Here is a 12,947-nt window from a genome sequence, read left to right on the forward strand (position 1 = left end):
GTATTGTACCAAGGAACTGAACCTGGAGCTGGAGATATAGCAGTATATAGGGCTGAAATTTTAATATCTGAATTCCTGCAGCAAGATTGAAAGAGAGCCTTCAAATTATCAACTCCATTATATAACCTCAAAGCTTTATCTCTAATCTTCAAAATCTGTTTCCATAACCAAGAATTTCCAGTTTTTGCTTGATCAGAGGACTTGTATTTCATAACCATAGTTCTTTGTACGCCAAATGACCAATTCAAGACGTACAGCTTTAAGCTACACCTGACTATTTTCTGCACGTAGACGCAGTTCTTGGACGGGGAAATTCTTCGCTAATCTACGCCCAAGGTCCATATTGTAGAAAAGACAGCTTTAGGGGCTAATATGATTATCGTATAGACACAGAAAAGGCAGACCAAAAAACCATCTACTTCGTTGTTATTATACATGTAGTGGAAGCTCAACAACACATATTCTTGTGTTATATCATACATGCTCCCTGTTTTCAGTAGTACATTCTGAAAACTTAATTTACAAACAACAAGTAGCGCTCGCAGTTTCCACGTAGCTCTAAACTTTCAACTAACACGATTAATCACAGAGACACAAAGCTGAGACGCACTCCCTTTTCCTACTCTTTACACGTTTACAGTACTCCGGCCTTTCGTTTCTCGCTTTGAAGGTGATCAGTAGCACGCTCCAGGTTTTAGTCTTTCCTTTGCGAGTTTATCTCAGGGTGAACCTATGAAGAAAAAAAAAAGTTTATAGGTTATTATGGGGGAAGATAATGGAACCAATAAATAGAGAATACTTCACGTAAAGGTAAAATTTTCCGACTAGATGGCCAACTAATATGATGTTTTGGATTATGTACAAATTATACTGCAAAGAGTAGCTATGTCACTTTTAAAACCTTAAGGAGATTTAGCGTAATCCTTGCAAACTATAGAGTGCTTTTTTTTTTCCTTCAATAATTTACCCTCAAAATTAATGCAAATTTTCACAAATGTTTAAATGCTGACATATCCATCCCTATTTGATATAATTTATCTATACCGAAACACCGATCCTCGCCTTCATCTTTTGATATGATACCCTAATCATCCGCAGTATCAGTTTCCATAGGCTTTATGAATTTAAAAGAACCTAATTGTAAAAGTCCTTCTACTAAATTGTTATTTACCTGCAAGTCTTGCAAGGCCCTCTCTTCATGGAAGCTCAGAGATCTATGCTTGAGTTCTCCTCTGCTCGTAGTGAGCTCATCCAGTATTTCAGCATCAAAAACATCGACAGCGCCCTCTTCACTGCCCAATTGTGCCCTATCTTGATCCTGCTGACACGATAAAACCATATAATGCTCTTTCCAAAATGCTATCACATTGAAAAACGAAAAAGAAGAGATAAAAAGATAATTTCATACCGCGAAGGAGAGGGTACGCTCTCGCTGAGGGACGCCTTCAATTTCTTCATATTCAGCGGCATCCAACTCCCATAAGTGATACGGGTTGAAAAATTTAGGTAGAAGATACTGCCTGATGCCAATCAGAATGAAGAATGGTAGAGGGAACAAAATCCCTGCTATTGGTATCCATGTAATACCAAAAACCGCCAGAAGATACACGAGTTGGAAAATTGTGAAGATAGCTATTTTCCGGAATGGAACTGATTCTACAAATGATGCATGTGCGCCTTCTAGAACCCTGCCAAATATATTTATGTCACTTAGGATTAAAAAGCATCCTAATACGAAAGTCAAATTAAATTAGAACTGAAATCGGTTAAAAGAATCCGTAACCACTCTCTAATCTATCAAGTCATGATAAATCGGTGAATAAATATCACATTATACAGTATCAACAGAAGATATAAATGCTAGAAAAAACATAATTTTTTTGAAAGCCACAGCATTTGAAGCTATATAAATCGCGGTATCCAATTTCCACTTTTCAAATTTTTGAGGAATATGGTGGCGTTCTCAGTCATTCCTTCAAATTTTGAGTGCCCTCACTTTGTTCATCACAAGTAGTATAGACTGGACTGTAAACCAAAAGCTCCACTTTATGCTGCATCTTGTGATTATCAGATTCTCATTTTAACACCACCTTATGGATTAGTAATCCTCGGGTGCATGCTTTAACGTACAAGTTCAAAGTATATCATTTTGGTATGGAAGACGCATTATCCTTGGGGCTATGGACTAAAAGTGCTAGAAATAAAACTTAAGTAGAAGTATTAATTTTCTATTTTCTGCCTATGTTCTGAAATAATTTCCTAATGTATTGCTTAACATGCTGGCAGCTCATGTTTAAGATTGTTTCTTGATAAAAATGGACAATACAACAAAAAGTAGGAAAGTAGAGTGCTTTCTTTATTGAAGATGGCGAGAGGGTTATTCATCTACCCGACGCTTTGGAGTTGCAATTTACAAGAAAGAATGGCTTCATGATCCTGCGTTAATCCATGAAACTCGCGTCGCCTTTTGTTTTCAGATGAGGCCACGTTAAGTCATGTAATTTTAATGTACTTTCTTTCTGCTACGTTACTTTTCTACCTTCTGTTAGGAAGAGCATGGTACACATTGTGCTGGCAAACAAATGCTTATATGCGTATATGTACATACGTATGTGCATACAAATAATACATGTATTATGCATTTCTCTATGTATGTATGTATGTAACACGAATGTCAAAGACTTACTTGTATCTCCGGCCAGGAGTGATAAACAGAAGTAATAGCCTTTCCCAGAACTGGTTTCCAGGGAGACTATCAACAGCCATGTAAGCAAAATATCCCCAGAGCACTGAGGTGGGAATCTTCTTGATTACGGGCATAGCTCCAAGGGAAGCACCCACAAGGAGAGCCTGCAGCAGGTTGGTAACTCTCTGTTCATTTACACGAACAGGCAAGTATTCATCTATATGCTTCTCAGGATCAAATGAATCTTTCTTTTCCTCTCCATTGGTTTTGTTCCCCATAACTGCGTCCTTCAAGTTCTTCAGTTCTTTATCTACTGAGATAGGCTGCAGATAGCAAGTTGTTGTAAGTTATTATGGTTGGTAATTGAAGGTAAATTTTAATATATATCATTAAACATATACACAATCTTTTTCCTTATAAAAGCAGAATAAGGGCATCATCTGTTGCATAATAAGGTAAAAGTGTCAAATGCAATTCCATTAGGATCACAGCGTAATTGTTCTGAACATTCAGAAAGATTGGAAGTTTTAACATGTCAAAAGAACTAGCCATCAAGAGAATCACAACTCAAAGAAGTAACTCTTTCACGTACAAAAGTCAAGACTTGGTCCTGGGCATTGAATAAAAACACAAAATCTTTTAATTGAAGGCTAAAGAAGAAAATTTTCCTATTTGTAGCATCACAATTAACTGCTACAAAAAGAGAAAAAGTCGAACATAGCTCCCTACAAACTTTTATCAGAACCAATGTTTAAAATAGTGAAAGTGCAATGCGAAATGTTAGATCCTTTTATAAAGCGAGGTGTAAGCTTTAAAACATGAAGCGCAAACCTCATGAGTTAAGTATATTTTATTTTTACAAGTTGTTAGTATTATAGATATATAATATGGAGCAGTATAATAACTTACAAATAGATATATTCAGATCCTGATTAACAAATAAGATATAAATATGCTAAGTATAGACATAAAAATAATAAACTAAGCTACACAGTGTTTTAAAAATAAGCCAATTTTATTGATTTATTGCCGATATATAGGGTTTGGGTCATGCCCAATACGATTCCTATAAATCCGATAAAGCGGCAGATTTCTCGTAGATTAAAATTTAAAAATCATCAATTTTCTACAATTTACATTCTAAGAACTGGTTTGGGTTTGGAGGCAAAACCCCTATTTTTCTATACCCAGCCCCCATCCGCTAAACAAAAATCATGCTATCCTGTTCTATTTCATATCCACTCATTGTATAACCCTAATTCTCTCTACCTTCACTATTCTCTTCCCCAAATCGCTCACAAATTTCTCACTCTAAGGCCTCTATTAGCGACCTTTCTCGAAGACTCTCTCCCTCAATATTTCATTATATGTTCTCAGACTACATTTAGGATATTATATTGTATATGCTCACCATACAATTAATATAACACTTAACTTATCCCTAAAATATTCCTGACAACTGGGATCCGATATGAATTCTGGTCATCACATATATTTTCAATAACTGATATTTAAAACTTTGACGTTATGTATATAAGATATATACCTTATGTATAGTCACATGATCATACTGAATAGATACTCATCCTAGTTTTAAGTGTCATACTGAATAGCTACATATAACATTTATAGTCACATGGTTATTTATTGGTACACATTTCAAATTTAGTCAAAAATCTTTTTTTTATCCTCCTATCTAACGCGTGGGCTTCAAAAGAGGAGCTTGAAATGCTCACTTTTAGTTATGTTTTAGGCAATGAGGCATAAGCTTCAAGGGTAATAGCTTCTTTTTTGAGTTTTGATGTGATTTTACCTCAAATAGTTCTGAAACAAATTTCAAAAATCTTTTTCAAATGCTAGTTAACACACACGTGAACGCGTGCATACGATATAGGATATACTAGATATGAACTACAATATCATTTAGCAAATAAACTATCTAGAGATAAAAGTGGTGAGATTTGCACATTTTGATATGATTTGTAAGGGAGGCCCTACCATAGTTTATCTCTCGGTAGCTAATTTAGCAAAATGAGTTGTTAACTCATATCTGTGCACAAACACACACACGCACACATATGTACACACACATATGTATATATATGTATACACATATATATACATATGCGTATACATATATATGCATATGTGTGTATATATATGTGCGTATATATATACATACGTATATACATACATATGTATGTGTGTGTAGACACACATGCATATATACATATATGTATGTATGTATGTCTATATATTTACTTTTGTTGAAAAATGCTATCTGTCACATAAGGAGAATGCTAGAAAATTATTGAAGTCATAATCACCAATGAAAGCTCATTCACAACCATGATACTCGACAGTCAAAAAATAATAATGTACGTATATAAAATATAAGAAATTTTCATGACTAAGAACTTACTGTATGTCCTTTGTCCATTTCTATAAAAACCTCTTGCATTTTCCCATATACTTCTGAGTTGCTGGCTTTCTTCTGAATGCTTTCTTTAGCACTTTCAACCATTTTCTTTCGAATTAACTGCAGATATGAATTTCACAACATTTCAAAAACTGAGAATTTAAGTGGCAGGCATCAGCACAATGGCCATATATCACATATATACTAATACAGACCTGTCCCTTGAGAACAGCAAGGCTCTTGGTGTGCATAGGAGACTGTGGAAGAACCCCGTTTGAAGGAGGAATTCCGAGCAATCCAGAAATCAAAACCTGGAATCACAAAATCACAGAGGCTTAAATGAATGGCTGTCTTCCTGGAGTACACCTGCGAGCATGTAGGAAAAATAATTCAAAAGGTTATATTTGTACCACAAAACCAAGGATTAAGATGTCATGATGGTAAGCTGATGGGTTTCTAAGATTGAACTCCTTCTGCTGTGCCAACTGTGAAGCAACACTATGGTCAAAGAAATAAAGGCCTGCAACCATAAGGGCGGGTATAATTGCAGCAAATATATAGACCACGGGAACTGACAGCAAATCCTGCAGTAATACATAGAAAGATCAATTAGGTGCCAAGATAGTATAAACAGACTGCATGATTTCTTCTTTAGTAGAAGAAGAACATTTTCCGCAAAAGATTCATGACTGACTGTAATATAACTAGTGGAAAATTATTAGCAGAAAATCTCATTGTAAACCTTAAAAAATGATGCTTAGCTATAATCAGATAATATGCTTCAATTCGTCCGGCCCAGATACTAATATTCAAACACCAAATTTTGATAAACAGAAAACTGAAAACATGATAGTACAATACACTATGTATGGAGTGGGTTCACGTAGCTGTAGATAACTCATCACTAACCTTGCCAAGTCATATTTCTATTTGGCTATGCTTGGACATGTCTAGTATTTAAAAAAAAGGAATAATTATGAGCAAAATATTGTCAGCTTTATTTGAATCTATCCATGTAGGTTCAGCGTAGAAGTATTGCAGTAGAATTGCAGCGTGAGATTGGTTCGTGTTGGCATAGATTCTGCAGTGTTATAGAACTGGATCTGTTAGAGTTGCCTTAATTATATGACTTATTTCATTGTTTCTTATTAATAAAACATGACAAAATTATCCACCTTCGACTGAAAGAAAAACCTACTGTGACGAGAGAATTCTTCTCGACCCTGAATAAGTACGAACTATTCTTAAGGTCCAACTAAACCAAAAATTAAAGGCATTAATTAACTCATGAGAATAATAGTTCGTTTGCTCTTGCCTTTGCAACAGTCCAGTGATGCACCGACTTGGGATCCCAGGGAAGGGGGCTGAAGAGCCTCCTTGGAACCCCAGAAGGAACTTTGTTAGGGGTTGCATATGATACTGCAGTCCATGCAACTACCATCAAAGGAACTCCGTAGTCGGCAACGAAACTTCTAAACCACCCTGTAAACAGTAATTACGACTCTTACCATCACCCCTTGGGGGGTTACTTGATGACACGGTAAATAACTTGGAATATCACAGACCTGTGCCATATCTCCATGACCTTGCCTTTCTACTCTTTAATGAAGTGTACAGAAGGCCACCAGAAAATATGAGGCCCAGCAATCCGTTCGTATAAAGCCACTGGAACTGGTTTACCACTAGACTCGAATCTTCGCCTTTTGGTACATTAAACTCACTCACCAGACCCTATAGTCAAAAAAAATAAAAAAAATGAAAAAAAAAAATATTAGCACTAATTTCTCTCATTAAGATTACTTTCCAGACTCAAAATAGAGAGAGAAAAAAATCACCACCTTGATAGCTTCTTGAAAGAAAAGAACCGTGATTAACATCCCAAAGAGTTCTCCTGCGACCCTGGTGAATCTACTAATTATAGCAGAAGCATTAAAAGCTGCCAGAAGGAACAGCATGATAGCAGTCCAGACGCAAACCCTGCGAAAGGTACGTTTTGCAAATCAAAAATCATATTAACTAAGAAACATGAGACTAACTGATCCAAACTCTTTTCATCTTCACAACTACAATACCATCCAGCCCAAGCCAAAAATAGTCGTGCACCCAGGTCCTCTCGGTCTTTGGCAAAATTGTACAAGTATGTGTACATTATCACAGTCGGTTCGGCAACTCCAAGAATTAACATGGGCTGTCCTCCTAATATCGAGTGTATTATACCAGCAATCGCAGTAGAAGCTAAAGTTTCCACCGTGCTTAGTGCTCCTTCTGTAAACGGAGAACAGTAGATATCGTGAACTCTTAAAAAATCATTATATAGCATCAAAATCAAGTTAAAACCAACCTGTGTCTTTACTTAGCTGCTCTCCAAAAGCAATAACAGGTAAAGCAGAAGCAAAAAAGATGTACATAGTAGGTGCCAAGATCCTGAAAAAAAAATTATGAGCAAAACAATTAACAGAATTGCATAAATTAACCTTTAACTTATTTTTTTCAAATTAATACAAGTACCTGAATCCTGAATGAAACCCGGCCATCCAATCTTGCCGGTAACACGGTGCTCTACCATTGACATCACTGATGATTCCCCTAAATGGATGCCTGATATGATCCATTCTCGAGTAAAATCCTAAGAAAAAAAACCAGTTATTTAACAATGTTAAAATTTATGGAGAAGGAATTATTTGGGTGAGAGCACCAGAATTCTTAATCTCCCAGGTTTCAACAACTTCCATTTAAAACAAAATTGTTCAATGGATTAGTTAATACTTAACATAACATTGATGTTACGGCTAAGCAAAAAATAGTGTAAGTTGCAAGTAACCCCCTCATTTTATATATTCACTAAGACTTATCACCCATCAACTATTTTATGCACTTATGAATTGATATTTTCAGAATAATAAATTGCTGATAGCTCTCCTATTTCCCATGAATTTTGGGAGTGATAAGTGCTAATAAATAAGTTGTGGGGTGATAAGTGTTACTAAAGGTATAGACAAAAACTATTATTTGCTATTTACCCTAAAAATAAGCATTAGGGCAAAAGGAAACCTACTAAGCAAGGCAGAAGATGTTGATAACTTCTGTTAAAAATTCAACTTTGGGAGAGGAGAGAGAATTTTCGCGATGGAAGTCCCATACTTTGACCAAATTTTGAGGAGCAAATGCACGTGAATCCAACTCAAAAGCAGTATTTTCTGAACTTTGATATAAAAAAAAAGTGCTGCCAAAATCTAGTCAAAACTAAACTCAATGATGTAATTTAATTAATATATTCAGATATCTGAGAGAGAGAGAGAGAGAGAGAGAGAGAGAAAATTTTGATACACCCATTTCATATCAAATTAGGGTTTAGTAAACCAGAAGTACTACAAGTACAGAAATGAAATTTAAAAAGGTAAAAAAAAGAGATATTTAACAAAGAAACCACCAAAATACTAAATTACGAAGCATCCTTAACATTTCGACATCCAAAAACCGCCAAAAAAGACGCAAAATATTCCCAAAAATTAAAAGTGTACCTTGATATCTGAGCAGGGCGGAATCCGCTCCTTCTAACGAGAGAGAGGAGAAGCTCTCTAGCTTCTCTCTTCTCTGTTGGAGGTCAAAACGAAACCCTAAAAATGGATTCTTGACCTCTTTTTGCTATTTATAGGAGGCGCCGGGGTCCTGAGAAGACGATGGGGTGAACGAGGAGAGGGGCTGGCTCTTTGAACTTAAAACCCCGCGAGCTGCGGCGGGCCCCGGCGAGTTTTACACGTGGAGGAATTTTATTGGCTGGTGAAGTTCGTGGTTCCTAGTTGGCTGCGCTGGGTGTACCTTGTCTGTTCCAGCGTCTGGTTCTTGTGATGTTCCATTTATAAGAAAATAAATATATTTATTCTACGGAAAAATATTTATGGTGTTATTCAATGTACTCATGCATTGTGGCTTATATTAGCACAGCAAGAGATTTCTGAAGATGATCTTAATAAAAGATTCAAGAATTGTACTTTAATTTGGATTTCTACGTATTTATATCCTATTCTAATTAATACTATGCTCGCCTCTACATCTTTATAGTTGCAATTTCCCCTCAAAACCTTGATATATATGTACGGGGTGTTATCTAAAAGGATATAATGAATTGGGGGTGTAAATTTCAAATGTGGAGGCGTTATAAATGTAAAAAATTTGTAGGGTTTAACTCAAAATAGGATAGAAGTTATGGTCTAACATGATAAAAGTTTTTATTTTTTGAGGATGTCTGAGTCCATGATAATGTCCCAGAAAGAATGCAAAATATATCATAAGTTTTTGTCATCACTTTTGCGTTCATCTGGTTTTTCTTTTTCTTTTTCTTTTTCTTTTTCTTTGTTTAATTAGACTACCAGTGAAAAATTGAAATACTAACAGAGCTGAAATACGTGGCATTTCTACAGCCACTCACTATTATATGCTTTTTGTACTATATTTTTCTTATTTTTTAAGTAAAAAACTTGCAATAGTTGATCTTAATCCTTTGCGTATCACAAATTTGATGTAAGTCCCTCGTAATCGTAATTTGATACAAGATTTACCTTGAATTTGTTATGATATCCTTAGTTAAGACAAATTTAGAACACCAACAATAAGCAATCCGTTTATAGCATCTCTAGACGTAGCATATTAGTCTCTGATCAATATGTTGGTCAATTGGAAATAGACCCCTTGTTTATTGTCACGGGGTTGCATAAAAATATCAAGTTCACGAGGAGACTAATTATAATATCAGATTATGCTCGTAATTAACTACAATTTAAACTCCGTGATAAGTGGAGTTTGGTTCGTGCCTAGCTAATTTCTCTCTAATATTCGTATAATTTAACTTTCAAAATTTAAGATCTTTAAATCATTGAGGGCTTTATTACTCTCATGTGATATTTATCTATCAATCTAAATCGGTGATTAGTTGGAGGAAATAATAAATGATCCTTAATTTGGTGAAAATCTTTACCTATCAAACGCGCAAATCAAGTCTCACAAAGTTATCCTGCCTAAGTTATCCACACATTAACGTTGTCACGAAGTTATCCTGCACAAGGTTTTCCTAGATACTTAACCCTTTGAAGGAAAAATAAAAAATTTCACATACCATCAGACTCTGAGTAAGAAGAAGAAGAAGAGTAGGTGCATATCCTATCAGAACATCCCATTATGCTGTAGACAAATTTTCAAGATGACTTGTGCTCACCAGTCACCACTGTTAGACTCAGTTTCGATAGGATATGTACTCTCTTGAAACAAAGTAGAGTTTGACCGAAGGGAGTGTTTGTTTGCATGTAAATGAAAGATGAAAGTAAGAAAATAACTTTTTAGCAATTAATGTAGGTGTTTGTTTGCATGTAATTAAAGTGGTTATGAAAGTGAAATCAAAGAAAGTTGTCACATAGCATTTAATGCAATTTTGATTTCCTCTAAAAAAGTGATGAAGTCGCATAAAAGTGAGAAACAATAACCAATTTTAATTAAATGATTTCAATTATATTTCCTAATTAATCTCATTATGTCACGTCATCTTCACATTGCACTTTTAATAATAATTTAACTTTTTTTAAAACACTGTATTTCACTTGCATGCCAATACAGATGTGAAAGTCATTTAAAAAAATAGTTTACATATTTTAAATTCACTTTCAAATTGTCAAACGCCCACTAACCACACGATAAAATCTTAGCCTGCCTAAGCACTAATGGATTTCATAACTAATGTAATATTTAAAAATATGTATCCGCATAGCCTGAAGTACAGAAACACATGCACATGTGTTCTGATAATAAACTATTCTAAGCTGCATAACAACTCACATGCAACAGATAAAATAAAACAATAATATTTTTACGTTAAGAAAAAAATGTTAGACGTAAGATTATAGTTACCCAAAGCGTTGTTTTCATTTTTGGTACTTTAAACTTTATTCATCTTTTTCATTTTGATACTTTGAAATATTTTTTGTAACACTTTAATATATCAAAGTTTCATTTCTATTTCACTTCAATACCCCCTTCTCAACTTCAAGTGTTGGGGAGAAACACCTATGCCGAGATCCAACCAAATAGCCGAAAGAGATAAACCAACACACCAATAAGAGCACAAACACAATCAACACCAGATTTTATGTGGTTCGGCGAGATGCCTACGTCCACAGGGCAAGGAGGGGGGAGTTTTCACTATTAGAAATCAAGGGGATACAACTAGGGTTACAAATCTCTCATAAACCCTCAACAAATCAGCTCTTGATCTCACCAATTGCTCCTAGAATAGAAACCCAAAGAAAACTCCTTTCAACAGCTCAAAACACTTGCCTTACCAATCCCAGAATCGGGTTTGGATATTTATAGAAAACCCAAACGAAACGGGTCTGAAAACAGACCCAGCCCAAAACCGCTTCGGCGGTCGACCGCCGCGGTCGACCGCTCTCAANTTCTGCCATTTCTACAAATCTCCACCTCGGCGAAGATTCTTCCAAACTGAGCCGACACCAACCAAACCAATGCCTCGCTTGTTGCATCCAGTACGCCATAGCAACGGACTCATGACAACGGACCCCATCCACAACATGTCGAGACCCAAACGGGAGTGCGAACACTCACCCCAAAACAACTGTGTCTACTCATCAAATCGGGTGCATCATAACTGACTGCCTACGTATCCTTTCTAAGGAATCAAGCTTTCACGTAGTTCACTCAATGGCCTCCAAAGGCTCTTAATGCAAAAGAAGAGTCTTCAACACTTCACCAATACCAACATTCAATGCGCGACTTATAGCATCACCAACGGCCCCATACTGAAACGATCCAAACACCTCCACCTGAGGTGAGCCAATGACCATATCCAAGCTATATCCACCAGCTGCACACGGATCTACCAACTCGTCATCTGCATCCTGAACAATATGTTCTCCAAACTGTGTCACCTCAGCCGGAATCCCAACTAATGCAAAATGACCTGGAGTATGTGGAATAAGCTCCACCCAATGTGGAGTAGCATCAACCTCCACCCGCTACGGTATCCCTCTGATCTAATCAATACACTCTATCTGCCAAGAGTCCAAAGTGACAAACCTGCTCAGACCAAACTCAGAAGCTCCCAACTGATAGCCGAATGAACTCCTGAATCCCAAATGTACAATCGGATCCAATCTCACATCAACGATGTGACCAAGTGCTGGGTAGCCAAATATCCGACGCCGACCAAAATCTGAAGCAGCTCCACCAGATCTAACAACTCTACACGTAGCAGTCGGCAACCTCATAAGATAGCCCAATCGTGTCGAAGACCGAATACCAAATCCACTGCTCGACAACCAACGTCGATCCTCCTCCAGAAAAGAACGGCCCACTAAATCCGCCATCTCATCACGTCGCCCCACTGTCTCCCCCCCTCTGAAGTGTCTTCAACTGCCATGAGCTCAGCACCAATGCAAGAAAGAACCCCTACTAGAACTAGTACGACGGGTAACCTTTCTGCCAATACACCTCCTCCAACTGTTGCGGACTACTAGGGCTTCATACCAACGGGACTTGGTTGCAACCCATAAATGCCTAGTACAATCCCTAACATAGGAAACAAAATAATGATTGCCTCCTAATGATGCATACATGGAAGGCCCCCTAATGCCTGACTGAACACCTCTAATAAGACCCCTCGATCGGTGGATAGAAGTACTGAACTCCACCTCGGTCTCCCCGCTCATCCCAATATGCTCACAGAACTTCAATCTGTAGGTCATAGCACTCCTCAACAATCTGTGCACGACATAACCAATAATATATTCCAGCACCAAACAATGCCACAGTCTAGCCAAAGAAGTCGTCAGCGCT

General features: G+C 36.7%; 1 protein-coding gene across 1 annotated transcript; it reads right to left on the reverse strand.

The window, feature by feature from the left end:
- On the reverse strand, positions 399-8,800 carry LOC109828757 (boron transporter 4-like). Its single transcript, XM_020395679.1, has 14 exons — positions 8,627-8,800; positions 7,614-7,731; positions 7,447-7,529; positions 7,178-7,370; positions 6,944-7,082; positions 6,671-6,836; positions 6,421-6,587; positions 5,516-5,689; positions 5,321-5,416; positions 5,109-5,225; positions 2,687-3,009; positions 1,409-1,688; positions 1,172-1,318; positions 399-730 (listed from the first exon to the last, which is right to left on the reverse strand). Exons 2-14 carry the CDS (start codon positions 7,715-7,717, stop codon positions 695-697), a joined length of 2,025 nt encoding a protein of 674 aa, XP_020251268.1. The 5' UTR covers positions 7,718-7,731; positions 8,627-8,800; the 3' UTR covers positions 399-694.

This window comes from Asparagus officinalis, chromosome 1 (genome assembly GCF_001876935.1).
Source record: "Asparagus officinalis chromosome 1, Aspof.V1, whole genome shotgun sequence".
Taxonomy (NCBI): domain Eukaryota; kingdom Viridiplantae; phylum Streptophyta; class Magnoliopsida; order Asparagales; family Asparagaceae; genus Asparagus; species Asparagus officinalis.